Raw genomic sequence first — 24,841 nt, 5'->3', positions numbered from 1 at the left:
GCTGTGCTTGGACTCAACTGCACAGTCTTTGCCAGTTCCTAGGCTGCTGAGGGCTGCAGCTCTTCTTTCACAGCAGAGTAGGCACATTGCAAACTCAGAAATCACCTCAAGCACCTGTGGAAGCGTAGGGGCTCGGGGGATGGGCTGCACATGTGACTTCCTGGGTAGTTTTGGTGAATTCACTTCATTTCTTTTCTGTGGGCTTTAGCTCTAATAAGATAAGTGTTAAGGGTTGAAATACCTGCCCAGATTATTGCAATGTTATGTTTTTCTTTCTTTCTTTGCTTGCTCTTTTGTTTTATTTTTGTTTGTTTGGTTTTTGTTTTTTTTGTTTTGTTTTGTTTCTTTTTTTGTTTTTTTGTTTTTTTTGAGTCAGGATTTTTCTGTGTAGCCCTGGCTGTTGCAGAACTCACTCTTTCAAACTAGGCTGGTTTCGAACTCAGAGAGAGCCTTCTGTCTCTGTCTCCCTAGTGCTGAGATTCAAGGAGTGTGCCACCATTGCCAGGCTTCAACATTCTGTTTTAAAACCACCCCCCCACACACACACATAAATTATCCTAGAAGAATTGATGCTAGGGCATGCATTTACATGAGCCAATGTGTGCCTTGAATCCCTGGATGGAATGAGATCACGAATAAGGTGAAATTATACTTTCAGTATTGGTGACTGCCCAGGACATGAGAACTCATTTTTTATAACTCTTCCTTCTCCTTGACAAGGCTAACCCTTCCCATCTTTCCCTGCATCCTCACCACATGAATAATGGCCTTCAGACTGCTTCAATAACACCCCAAGTGCTTCCTCTGTGTGCAGGCTCAGCCCAGCATTTTATATGTATTGACTCACTGATTATGTAGGTAATCATGTATAAGCATGTATGCTCATAGGTGGATATTTGTGTGTGCAGGCGCATATAAAGGCACTTGCATTTGTGTACTTGTGTACATGAGAGTGTGTCCACATATGTACACATGCATATGGATATGGAGGCCAGAGGACAACCTTAAATGTCATTTTTCTCAGGCAGCTGTCCACTTGGTTTTATGAGAAAGAGTCTCCTGCTGGCCTGAAACTGACCCCTTGGGCTAGAATGGTTGGCTCATGAGTCTCCATTTCTCAGTGTTAAAATTACAAGTTCGTGTACTGCATTCAGGCTCTCTTCCTCCAATGGATCCAACTCAGGTTCTCGTGTTATGCTTGCATGAACTGAGCTATCTCTCCAGACCAATCCTTACAATATCCCCAAGGCTTAGCACTATGGCTTTCTCTATTGGTAAAGGAAGAAATGGGGCTTTGATAGCGGGAAGAGTTTGTCTTTGGACAGAGAACCTGGGAGCACTGAGAATGTTTGAGACCATTAAGGAGCCATTAAATAGCACAGCGCTTATACTCAAGCCTTAAGGAGCCACCTGGGACACTGGCTATGTCATCCTTCCGGCTGACATCTAGCCATTCTTTGCCTGCCTTATCTACACATGACAAAACCACCTCCTTTTACCACCACAGATGTCAAGAGGGAATGTGGTAGTGGTTTTTCTTTTTTGCTTGGTCATACTTGAGAGAGCAGAATTTTGAGGAGAAACAAAAAAAGGAACATTCTCCTTCAGTGTTTCAACTTGTAAGCTGTAAAGGCCAATGACATGACCCCTGCCCCCCATAGCTCTCAGGGCAAATGTACCTGTCTAGATTATTATTCCACATGCAGGGGACACTCAACAAAGAAAGGCTTTTGTTGTCAATTTTAAGACATCAAGTTCATACCCTTTTCTGGTCTTACTATTCAGAGGGCTTTTAGAAATCCTTTGATTCATTCAGATAAGGTAAGTCCAATAGATTTGCTTCCACAAATGAAAACATGCATCATCCCTTTCCCTGACCACTTCGGTGCTACTTACTATCATCTGTCAGGAGTGTCTTCTAAGGCTACATTGTTTACTCCAGACTCAAGTGATCAGTGCCAGCAGCCACTGGCAACTCCCCTGTTTTCTGCACAAAGTCCTGAGCTTAGTTAGGTAGGTATCACACAGGATCCCCCACCCCTTCCTTGTATGATTATCCTCAGGGAGAGTAGAAATGATCCTCTTAGTTACCCTACAGTCACCCCCGTGACACACACACACACACTCTTCCAGACTTGCTAATCAAAGACTCTCCCCTGGTGTCCTTCTCTGGGTCTCCTTCACTGTGGTCCCCCCTCATTCCTTTGACGACATGAATCTCCTAATTGCTGTCCTTACCTCCACATCTCTCTGTTCCTATGCACCCTTCATGAGCCTGCTGAAGGGCTCTTTCTAATACTTGCATCCAGTCTTGTCTTTCCCCTGGTTACCAAGGACTCAGTGCATCAAGTCTAAGCCATTTAAGGCTGCAAATGGCCTGGCTCTTCCTCTCTGGTGTTGGATCTGTATCCTCTTCCCATCCTCATTTGATTGCTTACCCAGTCTCTTCAGGTCTCTCTGCCATCACCCCAATGCCCCATGCAACTGTGTCTTTGTGTGTTCTGTTCATTCTGTTTGGAAAGCCTCTTTGTTTTCTGTGCTGGAGAACTGCTCTTGAGGTCATGCTTCAGGTTCAGAGTCATCTTTCCTATGAGTTCTCTTTGAGTTCTTCTGCACAGACAAGTCTTTTTTCTACAGTTCCTGGAATGCATTTCTAGTGAAGCATTTAACCATGTGTACTTTGGCTATTTATCTACAGGTTGGTGTCACCTAGGTAATTATAGAGCTTCTCAGGGACAGAGTCTCTGTCTGCTTTGTCTTTGTAGCTCTAGCACCAAGCATAGTATTTGGCATATCCAGGGAACCTGGTAAATGCTTACTGAATGACTAAATAAATGAATGAATGTTTCATTGCCTTCCCCAAACCAACCACCCTAGTATCAGGGAAAGAAGTTCAGTGGCTGGTGGTCAGAAGGTTGTTGTTGTCATTATCGTCATCATCATCATCAAAGGATGCTTTGATTGACTGAAACCAGTGGTGCTGAATACATATGTGTCAGGAAAGCCAGTTCTACCAATCTCGTGGCCAATAATGAGGTGATTATCATCAACAGAGGCCAGCATGTCACCTGGAGGTGGCTTTAGGGGCTACATGTCAAGCCTGTGCCTCCAGGGTAATTTTTAGCTCCAGGTACCCTGAGGGCTACACATTCCCTAAGCCATGCTGCAAGGCTACCACAATATATAAGGAATCCCAGGCAAAGAGAAACAGTCTTTGTGTCTCTAGGCTAGGATCTTTCAAATAACATCCTCATGTTTTACTAGTTAGTACAGGCCACAGGCATAGCCCTAAGCCAAAACTCTGGCAGGTGGAGCAGTGAGAACTGTGGCCAAGTTTACTCAGGATTCCCTCCTGAGTTAGAGATGGAGCTATTCTCTACATGGCCACATGTCAAAAAGTAATGATCCCAAGATGATCAAGCTATGACTACTAAGAGAATGGGTGCCTGGGTACCGAATAGGCAAGCTGTAATAAGAAACAAAGAGTAAGCAGATCCCATCTGTTTCTATCACTAGGCCTATGAAATGACTCCACGTGACTAACCTCAGACCATCAGCTACTGAACCCTTCTTTGCTTGAACCTTCCACCAATCCTAAAGCTTCCTTCGCTATGCAGGCAGCCAGCTAGGCATGCTGGGAGCCTGATGTCCCCAGCCTTGGAGAAGCCTTCCACCAATGACTGTTGAGAGCAGATTCAGCAAGTGTATAAAGCCTATTTCCTCATCCCTAGGGCATACACTCTGATATCTCTATGCACTGGCTTCCAGAATGTTCCTAATAGAATTTGGCTCTAGTCACACACTTTGGCAGATGGCTTGATCACACACCCTTGAGGGCTGATTTTCTTTCGTGGAATCGCTTTTTCAGGCCATTCTGGTGTCTCGACCCTTCTTGCCTCCTATTTCAGAGTTAGTGTCTTGATGAAATCAAACAAAGGTGCTCTCTATCATAGGGCCAGCTTCTTCTTCAATCTAGAGGCTTGTGTGTTATCTTCTCATCTGTGGGGAAGTGCCACTTTCAGTACTTATTTCAGTGTAAGTGCCACTGTCCTTGGGAAGCCTTCCCTACAAACTACCACCTTTAACACACACACACACACACACACACACACACACACACACACACACCAACCACCTCCTAGTGGCCAGCCTTGGATCTGTAATTCCCTATAATAGTTGTAATTTTCCTGCTCAGACCTTTGCCTCCCCAACTTTAACTGAACTAGATTTGACATGATTGAAGGCAGGGATGCTGTCTTCAATTGCTTTTATATTGTTGACCTCTAGTACAATAGCTAGCACAAAACAGGGCCACAGATTTGCTGGCTTTTGGAAATATGAACCTTGTAAGGAACTAAAATAGAGGTTCAGGGTTGTTTCACAGGTGAAATTATTAAAAATTTGAATGAAAAAAGACATTTATCCATATGACTTCTACCTAGATCTTTATTTCCTGTGATAAAGACAACTTTCATCTATATAAAAGAAGCCCAGTGTCTGAGGTAGAATCTTACCAAGGCTCACTGATGTATTTAAATATATCATTTTTAAACCATCTTTGGTTTTTTAAAACATTGCTTTATATCATTTCTATTCCTCCTTCAACTAATTCTTCTGCTATCTCCTTACTCATTCTCAAATTCATGAATTCTTCTTCAGTTATTAGATTAACACACACACACATGTATGCATGTATGTATTTGTGTGTGTGTGCATGTGTGTGTGTGTATGTATGTGTTATTGCACATAAATTCAACCTACTGAGTTCATCTAAAGGTTCCAATACATATAATTTTTAGAGCTGACCACTTGTTTTAAAAACCTAAACAGAGCTACACACAAAACCCATAAGTTGTCCATTTCATTTGTACCTAAATGATACTGTCTTAGCAAAATTCTCAAATTCTCTATAATCAAGTCTTTTAAGAAGCCTGCAGAGTGATTCTATCAGTTGTCTTCTATTTCTCTCTCTGCCTCTCCTTGGGGGAATTTCTGCATCTGGCCTTTGGCTTTTTTTAAAGGGAATATAGTGTGTTCCTGTGAAAGCAAACTCTGTATTTCCTGGAAAAGGCTAACGAAGGCATTCTGAGTCAGCTCTCTTTTCCAGTGGGAGAAATTTCTTCCAGCAAGTGGCTTGCGGGAGGGCAAGCACCCACATGGGAACACAGGACCTTGCGGGAGGGCGAGCACCCACATGGGAACACAGGACCTTGCCAGGGCAGGGGGCAAGCACCCACATGGGAACACAGGGTCTTGCCAGGGCAGGGGGGCAAGCACCCACATGGGAACACAGGACCTTGCGGGAGGGTGAGCACCCACCTTGCCTTCTAGGCTAACTTTTCCTCACAGATTTTTCTTCCTGAGGCAGGGAAGGAATGGAGGTTTGCTGGGACATTAGGCTTCTAGAATTTGGAGTTCCTCTTTGTGACAAATACCTGCAACTCTACAAATGACAGTGTACCACAGCGCCTTAGTTGGAGGCTCCAGCTGCAAAGAGCTTTGAAGTTCAATCTTTACTGTTTTACAGAAAGTAGGCATCTGGCCTGGCTCAGTGACACCAGGCTCCTCCTAACCCACACCCCTGGCACACTCACCTGATCTTCAGACTAGTTCACACAGCTTTCTTCCTGGGAGAGTTCCCCTTCTTCCTCTGCCTACCCTGAACCACGATTTTTATTTTTGTTTTCCCACAAAGCTTGGTCCTTTCCTGAAGGCCCACAACATTAGGGTAAGGGCCCAGAACATGACATACAGTGATGCATTTGAGCATATGGACCACACTTTCATTTTCTACACAGCTGAATTTATTTTGGAGGCTCGGAACAGGTTTGTACCTTGATCCCTCTCTTCTAAAGGAAAACCCCTTAGCCCCTAAACAAGGGATATTAAACAGACCCAAGGCTTCCAGAAACTGGCTACCATGGAATTCTAGAAAGCATTCAACAACCACCCATCATATACACTGGGCTCTGAGGTTGCAAAAACAGAAAACCTGAATTATATTTCACTCTGCAGTTTCAGAAGAAACACTTGTTCAAGAAAAACAGCTTATGAGTTTGGAGATGCCAGACCTCTCTTTTCCTTCTCACCAACCCAACAAATAAAGACTGGATTCTCAGACTTTGCAAGCATGGGACTCAGACTCAGCTGTTTGATACTTGTGGGGGTTGAGACCCAGAGGTTGAGAACCACGGGCAGGTCACTTAAGCACTCTGGGTCTGGTTTTTCCCTTATCACAGGAACATAATGGTGGTATTCAGGTCTCATTCCCATTAGGGGTTAAATTACAGTATCTATTTAATCACCAAGCATTTAGTCCCCTTCTTGGTTCATTTTAATTTTTGTCTCCAGAGACTTTGCATAAATTTGAATGAGGAACAGTCTATGTGTGGGAATCTTCCAGATCATTTAGGAGATGGGAAATTTGTCATGGGGCAATGGGATGGCTCTAACAGACACAAGAATAGTGGATGTAGTAGTGCTGCATATGCATTTGTTGTATACATGACCAACACAATGAGGACATTCAAGATGAGAGATAATTAACTTTGCAAAATAAGCAACTGCATAAACTTGCATGATCACCCTCTTGTACATGTAATTGATATAACAGCTCCTAGGAAATGTTGGAAAATGGTATAGTTTAAAGAAAATGACCACTAAAGGAAAACCAGAGTAAAGATCTGGTCAGAGGAAATGACCACTAATGACCACTAAAAGAGAGCAAGGATCAGAAGAGGGGAGTAAAGGCTGAGGTGGAGGAGACAAAACACATCTTCTGTCTACCTGGCCAAGTGTGCACTCCATGCCACCCAGGAAGTCAGCCTCCTTCAGCCCATTGTGGTTGCTGCTGATGTCATGGACTTCAAACCGGAGACGTTGGACCTCTTCAAAATAAAAGTCCACTGTAAACAGCTTTGAGTACACTGGGTTTATGCAGGTACGAATCACCTCTGTCCTGTCCACCTGAAAGGAGAAAAAGGAAGCCCACAGGGGTTAGGACTTTTAGTACTGACCTTCAAGCAAATTAATCTTGTGGTGCATCCTCTTACTCCAAACTATAAAAACCCTCCCAAGAGTCACTAGGGCTAGCAAACTGAAACTCCACAAGCCACTTGAATGAGCTAAGCTCAATTTTACCAGACATCACAAACAGTTGGAGGTTCTTTATTTGGACATTTTAATCATCTTATATGGATTAGGTGACAGAACAAGATGAGATCATCATTAGTGCAAGAGAGTCTGAGAGCATATCCGGGCTCAGTAGGAAAGACATCTGTGATCAATTAGTGATGTCTGCTGGGCACAGTCATAGAAAATGGTAGGCTAGCTGTCTCCTTTTAGCCAAGTCTACTCTAATTGGGGTTTCCAACTCATGATTCTCAGGGCAACAAAGAGGGGTCTATTAGAGCGAAAGTCAGCTGCCTTTGTTCTCAAGTATGTTCTTCATTAGGTAGACATTTACTGGTTTACTACAATTAGTGACCCTTGGTTTTCTCATCTGCAAAATGTCAATTAGAAGAATAGACATACTGTTCCAATGTGCCATGAGCTGTAATTCTTTCTGCCTCTGTTTGCCCCTTTCTCTTAGATCCAGGGTTGTAACATGCTGTATTGTTCTATGAGGAGACTGAATCTACACATTGAATTTCCTAGGCTGTTGTCTAGGAGGGGTGCACCAGAGGGAGGATGGGGCATGGGATGAGGAAGTTCGAGAACAGAGAGATTCAGGCTGCCTTTATACATACAGATGCTGCCAAAGATCATATGCTAGGTCTTGGGGATATAAACCCTCACCCTTCTATGCCTCCATTCCATCTCATGCTTTGTTACTGTTTAGATTGTTTTAAAGATTTTTTTATTAATTTTATGTACAAGTATATCTTTGCGTATGTTTATATGGGAGTGGATGCTGGCAGAGTCTAGAAGGCAGTGTTGTGTCCCCCAGAGGTGGAGTCATTATGAATCATCTGATGTAGGCACTAGGAACTAAACTCGGACCTTCCACTGAATCATCTCTTCCAGCTCCATTTTTTCATTTATTTTTTCAGACAAAATCATTTTTTGTAGCCCAGACTGTGTAGGAATTAACTATGTATCTAGGTAGACCTAGAATTTATCACAATCTTCCTGCTTCAGTTTCTCCCTGAGTGCTGGGATTATAGGCACACACTGTCATATCTGGTCTTTTGGTCCCATGTCTTGTCCCTTAACATGAAGTGTAGTAATGGCATTCTGCTGTAGCTCCCTGCTGTCCTGCTATCCTGTGCTTTCTCCATGCCATTATCCTGGGAGAGCTTAATTCTCCAGAGTTCAGTCTCCAGGATTGGACTCTCTGGTTCGGCCATCTGTTTCCTGTCCAGCTCTGGACCATTAAAGGTTCTTTCCCTTTGAGTTTGTCACAAGTGAAAACACACAAAGCCATTTATATTCTTGGAAGCCTGAAAAAAAATGTTTCCCAGTTCCTGTAGCATGGTCCAATGGGAGCAACCAATTCTTTCACATTTCACAAATCAACTGGAGCCTGCTGTTCTTGCACTATGCTAGCTTTCAAATAGAGATGTAGTCTTCTGACTCTCTCTCAAGTGCTGGTTCTTAGCACAAATTATAACACCACTTCTCTTACTCTCACATAAATAAGAGGAAATAATAATCTTCCAGAGGGAAGAAGTCCTTTATGCTGTCATCCATGACCACACTGCTCCACAAAGTGAGTCTCATGCTTACTCCAACACTAAGGTGTAATGCCTTGACCCTGGTCCTAGTCACTTGCCTTCCCATGCTGGACTGTTTGAGAGAACCTATAGGTGAGGGACCCCACCCATCGCACACAGGCAGATGAACAATCCAGGTTTCAAGGAAAAAGAACACATAGTTTTTGTCATGTCATATGCAGCAGAAAGCCATCTCTAGTCCACTATGCTTGGGATTTTACAAGTTGGTCATTATTTGACTATTCTGGCACCTTATGAAGACTCCATTCCTATTTTAGCAGAATTTTACTCATACATGTTATACATATACATACATGTCAGTATACACACACACACACACACACACACACACACACATTCACTTTGGGAACAGGGCTGATATTATCACTGACTGTGCCAGAAGTATAAAAATTTACTTGCATAATTCCTGACCTGAGTTTTTCTAGTTTTGAGTAATGGTGGACATCAGAGTTTACAAATTTGTGGATCACCAGTTAAGGGGACATGAAAGCAATTCTTTGCCTTTAGTCCATGCGTTTTCTCCTTCATCTCCAATGTATAAAGGGTGGTTTCTACTGTTCTACATTTGGAAGGAGATACTGTAACAGCTGGTGAGCTTCTTGCATTCCTCAATAGTCAGAGACTTCCACACTGAGACAGGGCATCTACACCACAGGCCTGACATGTCCTTCCAGGCTCTTCTCCCTCAAGGAATGGCTCCATTTGGCCCTGAGAGACGCGTTGTGTTTTAACATCTGGTCTGAATGCATAAAATAATGAACCACAAAATGAGAGGTTTAAGTATACTTCCATGGTATCTTTTGATAGAGAAATAGGATATAGGTAGATTTGACATCTTCAGAGAAGAGAAAATACCTTCAGTGTCTTGGGCAGGCTCAAGTGATAAGAGACAGTGGATGGAACTTGGTCTTTGTTTTTGTATTAGAAACTTCAGTCGACACAAATGGATCACACTTTAATTTTTAAGTGTAATTCACACAGAGAGCTATGATTCATGTTAATATTAAGCTACACATCTCAAATAGGCTATCCAAGGTAAACCACCAGCACGTGACCCCCACCCCCAGGAAATGAGAAAAAATGGGAAGAAATGAAGCAATACAGATTTACTTTATGAAAATACTTGATCTCCAAGGATAAACAGCAGCCACTTGGAACCACAAGAGCATCAGTTTTTTTGACACAGAGGGAAGGTGTTGAGGCGAGTGCTCACAATGCTAAATCTGTAGGAAAAGGTGGCTTTAAGCATTCTGCATCCACAGTCATTATGAGAGATCCATTATCTCTTCTGGAGGCTCAAGACAGGGTTCCCCAGAGCAATAGCCTTGAGTTGCTCATGTTTCTTAATAAGGGGTGTCACGTTCAAGGCAAGCGTCTCTAAAGATCCTTACTAACCGGAACTGCCAGCTCCAGCAGGGGAACAGTGGGTAGAGGGTAGGGCCCAGCAATCCAGCCAGTTCTGTACCGCCCAGGGGTTGGGATTGCACACCAATGTTTTCTGTGTGTTCTAGGCAATTGTGCTTGCCAGTCCTTGTGAAATAAGCTGCTGCCCATGAGGTGAGGCTCTTCTTGTTAAAGTGTGTTTAAACTTGCTTGCTCTCTGTCATCCACTTTGCAAAGGCATTAATGCTTATTCAGCCCCTGTCTTCCCTGGCCATCGTGATTGATATATTCATATTGCTTTAGAAATTTCAAGACATACTCTTATCCATTTAAATAATTTGTAATTGGTATATGTGTGTGTGTGTGCATGTGCGTGTGTGCATGTACATAACATGTACATGTACATATGTTAAATGACACCTTGTAGGAGTCCATTCTCTCTTCCTATTATGTGGATCTGGAGAATCGAACTCCTGTCACTAGGCTAGGCTGCAGGTGCCTTTACCCACTTGAGTCACATCTGCAGCTTTTTGCAGCAGTCATGCCAGGAACCTTTGTACCCTTTTCCAGCTGAGACAATTTATTGTCATATGTACAGGGTGATGGATGCAGTGTAGGATCTTCAACTCAGCATGCTGACTGACTGCATCACCTGGCCCTTATTTCATGTTTGTTCATGTCCATCCCTGGAAAGGCAAAGGTAGTTAGACTATGGTGGGATGAAGAGAGAAGCCATCCATAACGTTTTCATTTATACACAGCTTGCAATAACAAGGGTGGATTTGAACCCGGGCAGCTGAGCTCTGGAGCTCATGTGTTTAACCTCTATGTTAACCTCTGGCCTTACAAACTTGAGGCTTTTCTCCATAAAGGTTCTTGCCATCAAGCCTCAGGACTTGAGTTTCAACTCTAGGTCCAACATGGTAAAAGGAGACTCTTGCCAGTCTTTGGCTTCTGCACAGAGACTGTGACAAGCATGCTCCTAAATAAATGAATGAATAAATAAATAATGTAAATTTAGATTTTTTGTTGATGTGAGTGTGAAGGGAGTGACCGTAGGAATCAGCCACTGAGGCCAGTCAGAGGGCACTAGGGTTTCCAAAATAAAGACCCTTGTTTCCAACAGGCCCTAGTAAATAATGACATCGTAGACCAAAGGACTTCACCATGTCCTCAGGGCAGGCTCCAAACTAGATACTCCCTCAGACTGATATTCTTTAAGTACTTTCTTCCCATATTTATTTAGGGTGGATAGAGAGAAACTAATTTTCTCTGAATGAAGAACGGATAAGCTTATGTGCAAGAAAGAAAGGATTTATTGCAGGCAATTTTTCAAACCATATTAACTTCCAAGAGGGCATATTAAGCCACATAAAGCTTCTATAATAAAACAGATGACTGGGCTAGCAGAAAGAATAGTTCTCTGTCTCAGGACCTCAACTGTTGCCCAGCACCTGCAGGAATTCATGTGTCCATTAAGCTACCCACCTAGTGTCACTTACTTAAAGCAACCCTGGAAAATGAATGCACCCTTCTTTCTAGAAACATTCAGCCTGGTGCCTCACAGACTGACATTCTTCAGCTACCCTGATGGAAATCCTTCCAGCCCTCTGGAGCAGACTGAGCAGGGTATCAAGGCACTCCCCCTCCCCAGCTAGCAGTTCATCGAGTCCTCTGCTGTGCACTTGATCATTTCAATATATGAGCCTCAGGTGCTGGAGATGTTCTGCATGGAGGCCCTGGAATCAACCTGCCATTGACCACAGAGATGGATGCTGCTGCCATGATGGACAGCATCTGGGGCTCTGATGTTGTCCAAAGCAGCCAGCAGAATTGCACCACCTTGCCTGGAAGTGTAGTTCTGAAGTCAATGACATGAATGCCACTTGGCTTAGTGCCAGTTGCCTTGGGGTTCCACTTCCTTCACTACCAGCTTCGTAGGCTACAGGCTCTATGCAATTGGAGCATCCAATCATCCCATGGCTGGCACATGCACGAACCATCACATATGTCTTCAGGTGCCCAGTGCCTCTGTTCTCCACAGTTTACTTCTCTCTCTCATGGATGTTCAATTTCTGAGACTCAGGTTTCCTGATTTCTGTCCCAAGCCTTATTACCTTGAGCATCTGCTCAAGGCATACCTTAGAAGTCCTGCCGGTTTCTTAGAGTTGATTCATAGAACTTTCCATGATGTTCTGTATGGTTCAAAAGGCAGACACAAGCCATATGCATCTTTTAAAATTTGAAATGCAGCCAGTGGAACATAAGAAGTAATTTCTAAAAAATTACACGAATGTAATTATATTAGATTTAAATACAATTATAGCTTGTCTCAGCTCTATCTCCTTCTGGTTTAATGAAAGCCTGTGTGATACGCATGTGCTCACTTAAGGTGCGTGGCGATTCCCAGCTGATTTCAATATAGGGCAGTAATTCTCAAGCTTTGCTACATCTTAAAGCTACTTTGGGGTCTCCAGACCAATTAAATTAAGATTATCTAGGGGCAAAACGTAGTCACTAGCAGTTCACAAATCTACCTAGGTGATTCCAACGTGTAGTTAAGTTTTAGAGCCAGTAACTTATCATCAGCAGTGTTGACTCATTCCAAAGCAGAAGGAGAGTTCGAGCCAGATGAACCAGACCGCCCATGCATGTGAGACTTCGTGTGCTCACACTTTGTACACTAATACATTTCTACATCCTTGAAAGCTAAGGAAATAGGCTGGTAGATTTGGATTGCTTCCTCCTTTCTCTGTGTAGCAAATCTGGCAATGACCATGTCCCTCACCCCACCATCAAGCCCAGTTATCTGCTATTCTGGCAGAGTGCCAGGAATAACAACAGCTCTCCAATCCATCCCTCCCCACCCCCAGCGGCATGTCCCAGTGAGAGAGGAGGCTTCTTAGCATTGCTATTTCAGAACACTGAAACATCTGATTATTCCTTCAATCCCACCTGTACAGGCCAACAGGGACCCTTCACTAACTTTTTTTTCCCCAGAATGCTGACTGGTTCTATGGTATTTTTACATTTTGTTGTCTACCTGTGAATATTTAACTTCTCTGGGATCAAACATAATGTAAAAGTCTTATACACGGGTGAACCTGTGTGGCTGGTGTCTCCTAATGAGTTTTGTGGCTTTTAAGATTTGGAAACCTCTAGCTGTGGCTCCCATGGTCCCTTCCCTTCAGCAGCATCCCCCTAAGTCAGTATCACCCTAGTTCAGTATGGGTCATAGGACACATCTGCAGAACACATAGGGAGCACCACAGCTCCTCTAACCTCTTTGCAACCTCCTCCCATAGAGCCATTCCAACACCATGAATCAGCGCCCAGTGTTTACACATGAGGAGACACAGGTTGGAGAGGTTAATTATGCAACCGACCCAACTATGAAGTGAAGGTTTGTAACTAGAATTTCCCTAAGAGCTCTAACCTGAGGCACACCTCCACTCTTAGAGAGGACACATCTATTTAGATATTGTCACCCCACAACTATTTCTGGCCAGCTTGATCAATCAACATTCCACATGTTCTGTGAGAGAAAAACACTCTTTTCATCTCCAATTCCAACGGGGGAGTTATCTCTTAAAAGTCTTTTCAATGTGACCTATGAGTGTCTAGCAGGGACTTTCTGGGTCTTGGGTCTTAAGCTTTTTCATCCTCCTTCTTCAGCCTGCTTTATTTTACTCAAGTTCACGCATGTGTGTGCATTCGGGCATATGTGTATATGTGCATGCAGGTATATTTCCTCTTAAGTGTGTGTGTGCAGGTGTAATTGTGTGTGTGCAGGTGTGTGTGTGCAGGTGTACTTGCTCTTGCTAAGTGCATGTGTAAGTGTGTATGTGTGTGTGTGCAGGCGTACTTTCACTTGTGAGTACATGTGTAAGAGTGTGTGTGCAGGTGTAAGAGTGTGTGTGTGCAGGTGTATGTGTGTGTGCGTGCAGGTGTAAGTGTGTGTGTGTGCAGGTGTACTCACTCTTGTGAGTGCATGTGTAATTGTGTATGTGCAGTTGTATTTCATCTTGTGAGTAGATATGTGTGTGTGTGTGCAGTTGTATTTCATCTTGTGAGCAGATATGTAAGTGAGTGTGTGTGTGTGTGTGTGTGTGTGCAGTTGTATTTCATCTTGTGAGTGGATATGTAAGTGTGTGTGTGTGTGTGTGTGTGTGTGTGTGTGTGTGTGTGTGTAGTTGTACTTGCTCTTGTAAGTGCATATGTAAACCAGAGGTTAACATTAGGATGTCTTCCTTAATCACTTCTCTCTCTTTTTTTCTGGATCTCAATATTATAACCTGACAGGTTGAGTAGCAAAGCCATTGGGATCCTCTGGTCCCCTTATCCTCTCCACGTGCTGAAGCCACAGTGGCATCCTACTGGACAATCTTTTTCTGTGGGAGCTGTGAGTTCTCACCTTTGGGCCTCATATGCAGGCAGCAAGCAATTTACCTACAGAGCCATCACCCTAGCTTGCCTCCTTAAGTTCTTCCAGTTTAGATGGGGATCTCGCTAAGGTGGCCCTTGAGAGACAGAGATGTTCCAGATCCAGAGTGCTTAAGAAAATTCTATCACAAAAGAGTCCACTTTTCAGTATTATATTAGCTGTCTTTTCATAGCATTATTGCCTTCATAAAGAAACTGGAGACATCTAATACTAGCAATTTAAAAGCACACCTGAAAATTCTAAAACAATTCTGAAATTCTAGAAAAGAAGCAAACACCTCCAAGAGGAGTAGATGGCAGGAAATAATCAAACTCAGGGATGAAATCAATAAATTAGAAACAAAGAAAAGAAACATATAAAGAACCAATGAAACCAAGAGCTGGTTCTTTGGGAAAATCAAGAAGAGAGATAAACCCTTAACAAAACTAACTGAAAGCCAGAGAGGCAATATCCAAATCAACAAAATAAGAAATGAAAAGGGAGACATACCTACAGACCTGAGGAAATCCAAAGAATCATTGAGTCCTACTTCAAAAGTCTGTACCTCACAAAATTGGAAAATCTAAACAAAATGGATGATTTTCTTGACAGATACCACTTACCAAAGTTAAATCAAGATCAGGTAAACAATGTAAATGGTACTATAAATAGAAGCAGTCATTAAAATTTTTCATCCAGAAAAAAAAAAAAAAACCTTTCAAAGAAGAGTGAATAGCAATACTCTTCAAACTATTCCACAAAATAGAAACAGAAAGAACATTGGCAATCTCACTCTATGAGGCCACAGTCACCTTGATAGGTAAACCATACAAAGACCTTATGAGTATCGATGCAAAATTACTCAATAAAATACTTGCAAACCAAATCCAAGAACGCATCAAAAGCATCATCCACCATGGTCAAGTAGGCCTCATCATGAAGGGAAGGCAGGCATGGTGCAATATAGGAAAATCCATCAGCATACTCTACCATATAAACAAACTGAAGAACAAAAACCAAGTGATCATCTCATTAGATACTGAAAAAGCCTTTGACAAAATCCAGCAGTGCTTTGTGTTAAAAGTCTTGAAGAGATCAGGGATACAAGTACATACCTAAACATAATAAAGTCAACATACAGCAAGTCAACAGCCAATGTCAAATTAATGAGGTAGTAAAGCAATTCCATTAAAATAGGGACAAAACAAGGTTGCATGCTTGCATCAGTTCAACATAGTAGCTGAAGATCTTAGCTAGAGCAATAAGACAACTAAAGGAGAATGAAAGGATACAAATTAGAAAAGAAGAAGTCAAAGTATCACTATTTGCATATATGATATATGATATATAGCATGATTGATTGATATGTGATACATGATATGATATGATATGTGCTGTATGATGTATGAAGTATTGTATGTGGTATATAGTATATGATAGTATACATAAGTGACCCCCCCCAATTCTATATGAGAACGCCTATGGCTGATAAACACCTTTGGCAAAGTAGCTGGATACAAAATTAACTAAAAACAAAAGATCAGTAGTCCTTTATACAAAATATAAACAGGCTAAGAAAGAAATTAGGGAAATAATACTTTTTATAATACCTGCAAATAAAAAAAAATATTGGTGTATCTCTAACCAACCAAGGAAAGACCTATATGACAAAATTTCAAGTCTCTGAAGAAAGAAATTGAAGGAGATATCAAATAATGGAAAGCTCTCCTATGCTCATGAATCAGTATGACTGGATAGTAAATATGGACACCTTACCAAAACAAATCTATAGATTCAATACAATTCCCATCAAAATCTTGACACAATCCTTTACAGACCTTGAAAGAACAATTTTCAACCTCATATAGAAAAATAACAAAATCCAGGATAGTTAAAACAATCCTGTATAGTAAAAGAACTGGTGGTATCACCATCCCTGATTTCAAGCTATACTACAGAGCAATAGTAATAAAACCTTCATGGTATTGGCATAAAAACACACAGGTCTATCAATGGAATAGAATTAAATACCCAGAAGCAAGAGCACAAACCTATAGACACTTGATTTTTTTTTTTTTTTTTACAGAGAAGCTAAAACCATACAATGGGAAAAAAAAAAGAAAGCATTTTCAACAAGTGGTGCTGGATATCTGCATGTATAAGAATGCAAATAGACCAGTATTTATCACCCTGCATAAAACTCAAGTTCAAGTGGATCAGAGACCTCAACATAAAACACTAAATCTAATAGAAGAGAGACTGGGGAAATGTCTTGGACACATTAACACAAGAGACAAATTCCTGAACAGAACACCAATAGCTCAGGCACTAAGATCAATAATTAATAAATGGGACCTCATGAAACTGAAAAGCTTTTGCTAGGCTAAGGACATAATCAATAGAACAAAACAGCAGCCTACAGATTAGGAAAAGGTCTGCAACAACCCTACACCTGACAGAGGACTAGTATCCAAAATGTAAAAAGAACTCAAGAAGCTTAACCCAATTAGAAAATGGAGTACAGAGCTAAACAAGAATTCTTAACAGAGAAAACTCTAATAGGTAAGAAGCACTTAAAGAAATGTTAAGCATCAAGCACTGGGCTGTGCCTAGAACTGATCCCGTGCCACAGTACTCCATACCCAAATACAGCTGGGAAAGAGCTGGTCTCCCAGAAGTGCTGACATACCTGTCAGCACAGGTAAGACTACCACTTCTGCTCAAATTCCTGGCTCAAGAGGGACCCTACTAGAGCCATCAGGACACAGGAACCAAGGAATGGCCTGGGACAGGATCCTTCTGGTTTCTGTCTGCACCTCAGAGCTGACCCTGTCCCACATTCCTCCCAGAGAGAACTGGTCTCCCAGGAGTAGCAAAACACAGGCTTGCAGGAGGGACAAACCAAAGTCAGAGACAGCAAGACCAGCTAACACCAGATATAACTAGATGGTGAGAGGCAAGGGCAAGAACATAAGCAACAGAAACCAAGGTTACTTGGCATCATCAGAACCCAGTTCTTCCATCCCAGAGAGCCCTGGATACCCCAACAAACCAGAAAAGCATGACTGATTTAAAAACACATCTCATGATGATGATAGAGGATTTTAAGAAGGGCATAAATAACTTCCTTGAAGAAATACAGGAGAACACAAGTAAATAAGAAGCCCTTAAAGAGGAAACACAAAAATCCCTTAAGGAATTACAGGAAAACACAACCACACAGGTGAAGGAATTGAACAAAACCACCCAAGATCTAAAAATGGAAGGAGAAACAATAAAGAAATCACAAAGGGAGACAACCCTGGAGATAGAAAACCTAGGAAAGAGATCAGGAATCATAGATGCAAGCAAGCATCACCAACAGAATACAAGAGATAGAAGAAAGAATCTCAGGTGCAGAAGATAACATAGAAAATATTGACACAACAGTCAAAGAAAAGGCAAAAGGCAAAAAGATCCTAACTCAAAACATCTAGGAAATCCAGGACACAATGAGAAGACCAAACCTAAGGATAATAGGTATAGAAGAGAGTGAAAACTCCCAACTTGAAGGGCCAGTAAATATCTTAAACAAAATTATAGAAGAAAGCTTCACGAACCTAAAAAAGGAGATGCCCATGAACATACAAGAAGCCTACAGAACTCCTAATAGATTGGACCAGAAAAGGAATTCCTCCTGTCACATAATAGTCAAAACACCAAATGCACAAAACAAAGAAAGACTTTTAAAAGCAGTAGGGGAAAAAGGTGAAGTAACATATAAAGGCAGACCTATCAGAATTACACCAGAGACTGTGAAAGCTAAAAGATCCTGGGGAGATGTCATACAGACCCTAAGAAAACACAAATGCCAGCCCAGGCTACTAAACTGACCAAAGCTCTCAATTACCATAGATGAAGAAACCAAGATATTCCATGAAAAAACCAAATTTACACAATATATTTTCACAAATCAAGCCCTACAAAGGACAACACCAACACAAGGAGGGAAACTGCACCCCATAAAAAGCAAGAAAGTAATCTTCTTTCAACAAACACAAAAGAAGATAACCACACAAACATAAAAATAACATAAAAAAAAACAGGAAGCAACAATCACTTTTCCTTAATATCTCTTTATATCAATGGACTCAATTTCCCAATAAAAAGACAGACTAACAGATTGGATACATAAACAGGACCCAGCATTTTATTCCATACAGGAAATGCACTTCAGTGTTAAAGACAGACACTACCTCAGAGTAAAGGGCTGGAAAACATTTTTTTTCCAAGGAAATGGTACCAAGAAACAAGCTGGAGTAGCCATTCTAATATCGATTAAAATCAGCTCTCAACCAAAAGTTATCATAAGGATAAGGAAGGGTACTTCCCACACATCAAAGGAAAAAATCTACCAAGAAGATCAATTCAATTCTGAGCATCTATGCTCCAAATGAAAGGGCACCCACATTCATAAAGGAAACTTTACTAAAGCTCAAAGCACACATTGCACCTCACACAATAATTGTGGGAGACTTCAACACCCCACTCTCATCAGTGGGCAGATCATGGAAACACAAATTAAGCAGAGACACAGTGAAGCTAAGAGAAGTTATGGACCAAATGAATTTAACAGATATCTATAGACCATTCCATCCCAAAACAAAAGAATATACCTTCTATTCAGTACCTCATAGTACTGTCTCCAAAATTGACCATATAATCAGTCACAAAACAGGCCTCAATAGATACAAGAAGATTGAAATAATCCCATGCATCCTATCAGATCACCATGGACTAAGGCTGGTCTTCAATAGCAACACAAACAACAGAAAGCTCATATATACAGGGAAGCTACACAATACCCTACTCAATGATAACTTGGTCAAGGAAGAAATAAAGAAATTAAAGACTTTTTGAGTTTAGTGAAACTGAAGGCACAACATACCCAAACTTATGGGACACAATGAAAGCAGTGCTAAGAGGAAAACTCATATCTCTGAGTGTCTCCAGAAAGAAACTGTAGAAGCAACTACACCCAAGAGGAGGAGATGGCAGGACATAATCAAACTCAGGGCTGAAATGAACCAAGTAGAAACAAAAAGAATGAAACAAAGAATCAACAAAACTAGGAGTTGGTTCTTTGAGAAAAATCAACAAGAAAGATAAACCCTTAGACAGACTAACCAGAGGGCACAGAGACAGTATCCAAGTTAACAAAATCAGAAATGAAAAGGGAGATAGATATAACAACAGATACTAAGGAAATTCAAAGAATCATCAGATCCTACTACAAAAGCCTATATTCAACAAAACTGGAAAATCTGGATGAAATGGACAATTTGTTTAGACAGATACAAAATATCAAAGTTAAATCAGAATCATATAAACCATAACCTCTAAAGAAACAGAAGCTGTCATTAAAAGTCTCCTAACCAAAAAAAAAAAAAAAGTTCGAGGTCAGATGGGTTTAGTGTAGAATTCTATCAACCTTCAAAGAATACCTAATACTAATACTCTTCAATCTATTCCACAAAATAAAAACAGATTTGTAACACTACACAGTTACACTGATACCAAAACCAGATAAAGACCCAACAAAGAAAGAGTACTTCAGACCAATTTCCCTTATGAATATTGATGCAAAAATATTCAATAAAATTCTTGCAAACTGAATTCAAGAACATATCAAAACAATCAATCACCATGATCAAGTAGGCTTCATCCCAGGGATGCAGAGATGGTTCAATATTTGGAAATTCCAACTCAATTCTTCATGCAGTTAGAAAGAGCAATTCTCAAATTCATTTGGAATTCCAAATTTCATTTGGAATAACAATTTAATCCACTACATAAACAAATTTTAAAAAAACACATGATTATTTCATTAGATGCTGAAAAAGCATTTGACAAAATTCAGCATCCCTTCATGTTAAAAGTCTTGGAAAGATCAGGAATTCAAGGCCCATACCTAAACATAATGAAAGTAATATACAGCAAACCAGTAGCCACCATCAAACTACATGGAGAGAAACTTTTAGCAATCCCACTAAAATCAAGGACTAGACAAGGCTACCCACTCTCTCCCTATCTATTCAGTAGAGTACTTGAAGTTCTAGCTTGAGCAACTAGACAACAAAAGGAGGTCAAAGGGATACAAATTGGAAAGGAAGAAGTCAAAATATCACTATTTGCAGATGATATGACAGTATACTTAAGTGACTCCAAAAATCCCACCAGAGAACTACTACAGCTGATAACTAACTTCAGCAAAGTGGCTGGATGTAAAATTAACTCAAACAAATCAATAGTCTTCCTATACTCAAAGGATAAACGAGTTGAGAAACAAATTAGGGAAATGACACCTTTTACAATAGTCACCAACAATATAATATATCTTGGTGGTGTGACTCTAACCAAACAAGTGTAAGATCTGTATGACAAGAACTTCAAGTCTCTAAAGAAAAAAAAATCAAAGAAGACCTCAGAAGATGGAAAGATCTCCCATGCTCATGGATTGGCAGGATTAATATAATAAAGATGGCCATCGTGCTGAAAGCAATCTAAAGATTCAATGCAATCCCCATCAAAATTCCAACTCAATTCTTCATGCAGTTAGAAAGAGCAATTCTCAAATTCATTTGGAATAACAAAAGACCCAGGAGAGTGAAAACTATTCTCAACAATAAAAGAACTTATGGGGGAGTCAGCATCCCTGACCTCAAGCTGTACTACAGAGCAATAGTGATTAAAAAACTGCATGGTATTGGTACAATGACAGGCAGGTAGATCAATGGAATAGAATTGAAGAACCAGAAATGAATCCACATACCTATGGTCATTTGATTTTTGGCAAAGGAGCTATAACCATCCAGTGGGGGGAAAAAAGAAAGCATTTTTAACAAAAGGTGCTTGTTCAACTGGCAGTCTAGATGTAGAAGAATGCAAATTAATCCACTCTTATCTCTGTACAAAGCTGACGTCCAAGAGGAACAAGGACCTCCATATAAAACCAGATACACTGAGTCTAATAGAAGAGAAAGTGGGGAAAAGCCTCAAATACATGGACACATGGGAAACATTCCTGAACAGAACACCAATGGCTTATGCTCTAAAATCAACAATCGACAAATGGGACCTCATAAAAATGCAAAACTTCTGTAAGCCAAAGGACATTGTCAATAGGACAAAAATGGCAACCAACAGATTGGGAAAAGACCTTTACCAATCCTACATCTGATAGAGGGCTAATGTCCAATATATACAAAGAACTCAAGAAGTTAGACTCCAGAGAACCAAATAACCCTATTAAAAAAATGTGGAACAGAGCTAAACAGAGAATTCTCAACTTAGGAAACTCGAATAGCCAAGTAGCACCTAAAGAAATGTTCAACATCCTTAGTCATCAGGAAAATGCAAATGAAAATAACCCTGAGATTCTACCTCACACCAGTCAAAATGGCTAAAATCAAAAACTCAATTGACAGCAGATGCTGGTAAGGATGTGAAGAAAGAGAAACACTCCTCCATTGCTGGTGGGATTGCAAGCAGGTACAACCACTCTGGAAATCAGTCTGGCAGTTCCTCCAGAAATTGGACATAGTACTACCTGAGGACCCAGCTATACCACTCCTGGGAATATACCCAGAAGATGCTCCAACATGTAATAAGGACACATGCTCCACTATGTTCATAGCAGCCATATTTATAATAGCCAGAAGCTGGACAGAACCCAGATGTCCCTCAACAGAGGAATGGATACAGAAATTGTGGTACATTTACACAATGGAATATTACTCAGCTATTAAAAACAATGACTTCATAAAATTCTTAGGCAAATGGATGGAACCTGAAAATATGATCCTGAGTGAGGTAACTCAGTCACAAAAGAACACACATGGTATGCACTAACTGATAAGTGGATATTAGCCATCCCATATACAGTCACCAAACCTGGACACTATTGTAGATGCCTGGAAGTGCTTGCTGACAGGAACCTGATATGGCTGTCTCCTGAGAGGCTCTGCTAGAGCCTGACAAATAGAAAGGGGGATCCTTGAAGCCAACCATTGTACTGAGTGTGGGGTCCCCAGTGGAGGAATTAGAGAAGGGACTGAAAGAGATGAAGGGGTTTGCAGCCCCATGGAGGGAGTAACAGGGTCAGCTGGTCATTCCACCCTGGAGCTCCCAGAGACTGGACCACCAACCAAAGAGGACACATGGAGAAACTCATGGCTCTGGCTGCATATGTGACAGAGGATGGACTTGTTGGCATCAGTAGGAGAGGCCCTTGGGCCTGAGGGTGTTTGATGTCCCAGTGTAGAGGAATGCCAGGGTGGGAAGACAGGAGTGGGTGGGTAGGAAAGCACCCTCATAGAGGCAGTGGGAGGGGGATCATATTGGGAATTTCTGAAGGGGAAACTTGGAAAGGGGAAAACATTTGAAATGTAAATAAAGAAAATATCCAATAAAAAATGTTAAGCATCCTTAGTCATCAGGGAAATATAAAGCAAAATGACTCTGAGGTTCTACCTTACACTCATCAGAATGGCTAAGATCAAAAACTCAAGTGAAAGCCAAGGCTGTGGAGCAAGGGGAATACACCTTCATTGCTGCTGCGAGTATAAACTTGTACAACCCCTTTAGAAGTCAATTTGGTGGTTTCTCAGAAAGTTGGGAATAGTTCTACCCATAGACCCGGCTTCACCATACCACAAGGACATTTGCTCAACTCTGTTCACAGCAGCTTGTATCATAACAACTAGAAACTTGAAAGAACCTAGGTGTCCCTTAACTGAAGAATGGATAAAGTTCATGTGGTACGTCTACACAATGGAACACTACTCAGTTATTAAAAACAAAGATATGAAATTTGCAGGCTAATGGACGGAACTAAAACATATCATTCTGAGTGAGGTAATGCAGACCTAGGAAGACACGCATGGTATGTACTCACTTATGAGTGGACATTAATCATAAAGTACATGATAATCATGCTACAATCTGCAGACCCAAAGAAACTAAGTAATAAGGAGGGCCCAAGTAAGGATATATAAATATCACTCAGAAGGGGAAGCAAAATAGACATCAGAAGTGGAAGGAGGGCGGGAACGAGGAAGAGGGGTAAGGCAGGGAACGAGGATGGAGATCAGGTTGGGGGTTAGGGGATGGGAGAAGGCTGGAGGAGAGAATGGATCTCAGAGGGGAGAATCTCAGGGACTAGCTGGAGACCTGGGATGGAGGAGACTCCTGGGAGTCTATGGGGGTGACCCTAGCTGAGACTCCTAGTAGTGAGGGATATCAAGACTGAATTGGCCGTCTCTGGTAGCCAGGAGGGAATTGCAGTAGAGGTAGGGGGACATCAATCCTTCAACCCAAAGTTTTTCCTGCCTTTAATATGTGCAGGAATAAAGATGGAGCAGAGATTGAAGGAACTGCCAACAATGACTAGAGACCCATCCCATGGAAGAGAGCCACCCCTGACACTACTAGTGATATTCTGCTATAGCATAATTGTCTCCTGCGAGGCTTCATCCAGCAGCTGATGGAAATAGATGCAGAGACTCATAGTCAAACATCGGATGGATCTCACTCAGAGTGGAAGAGTAAGGGATAAAACTGAGCCAGCTGGAGGGGTCAAGAATACTACAAGAAGACCTACAGAGTCAACTAACCTGTGCCCATGGGGGCTCACAGTGACTGAACCACCAACAAAGAGCATGCAGGAGCTGAACCTAGGTCCCCTATACATTTGCAGCAGATGTGCAGCTTGGTCTTTATGTGTGTCTCCTAACAGTTGGAGCAGAGGCTGTCTCGGACTCTATTGCCTGCCATTGGATTCCCCTTCCCCTAGCTGGACTGCCTGGCAGGGCCACAGTAGGCGAGGATGTGGTTAATCCTGCTAGGTAGAACCCAAGGAGGCTTCCTCCTCTCTTAGGAGAAAGTAAGAGAATGGTGGGGGGAAGGATTTGTGAGGGTGGGACTGGGAGGAGAGGAGGGGAGGAACTATGACCAGGATGTAACGTGAGTAAATAAATAAATCAATGAAAAAAAAAAAAAGCTGTCTTTGCTCACTGAAGAGTGGACAGAGTGTTCCAAGATCAAGTGCAAGAAGGTGGTGGACTGTGGTCACAGAAAAAGCAGCCAGGGTCAAATCTTCAGCACAGGGGAGCATGGGGGCTAGCCCAACTCAAGTGTAAAGAAATGTTCACTTAATTCAGGATGCTGGCTATTAATAGAATGTTCCCATCATATCGACTCTCTGCCACAGCTGCAGAGTCCTCCAGAGAGGTCATTCGAAACTGGAGAGTCTTGGTTTTTT

The 24,841-nt window shown here is 41.6% G+C and overlaps 1 protein-coding gene across 1 annotated transcript in view; it reads right to left on the bottom strand.

The window, feature by feature from the left end:
• Nucleotides 1-24,841, bottom strand: part of Cpne4 (copine 4) — a 466,654-nt gene that overhangs the window by 151,035 nt on the left and 290,778 nt on the right. The window contains exon 3 of the mRNA XM_031344408.1: nt 6,787-6,966. Within this exon, the coding sequence (XP_031200268.1) occupies nt 6,787-6,966 (180 nt within the window). The remainder of the gene's footprint in view (nt 1-6,786; nt 6,967-24,841) is intronic.

Source organism: Mastomys coucha, unplaced genomic scaffold (genome assembly GCF_008632895.1).
Source record: "Mastomys coucha isolate ucsf_1 unplaced genomic scaffold, UCSF_Mcou_1 pScaffold23, whole genome shotgun sequence".
Taxonomy (NCBI): domain Eukaryota; kingdom Metazoa; phylum Chordata; class Mammalia; order Rodentia; family Muridae; genus Mastomys; species Mastomys coucha.
The sequence above is the reverse complement of the archived record's forward strand: the minus strand, read 5'-3'. Positions and strand labels throughout refer to the sequence as shown.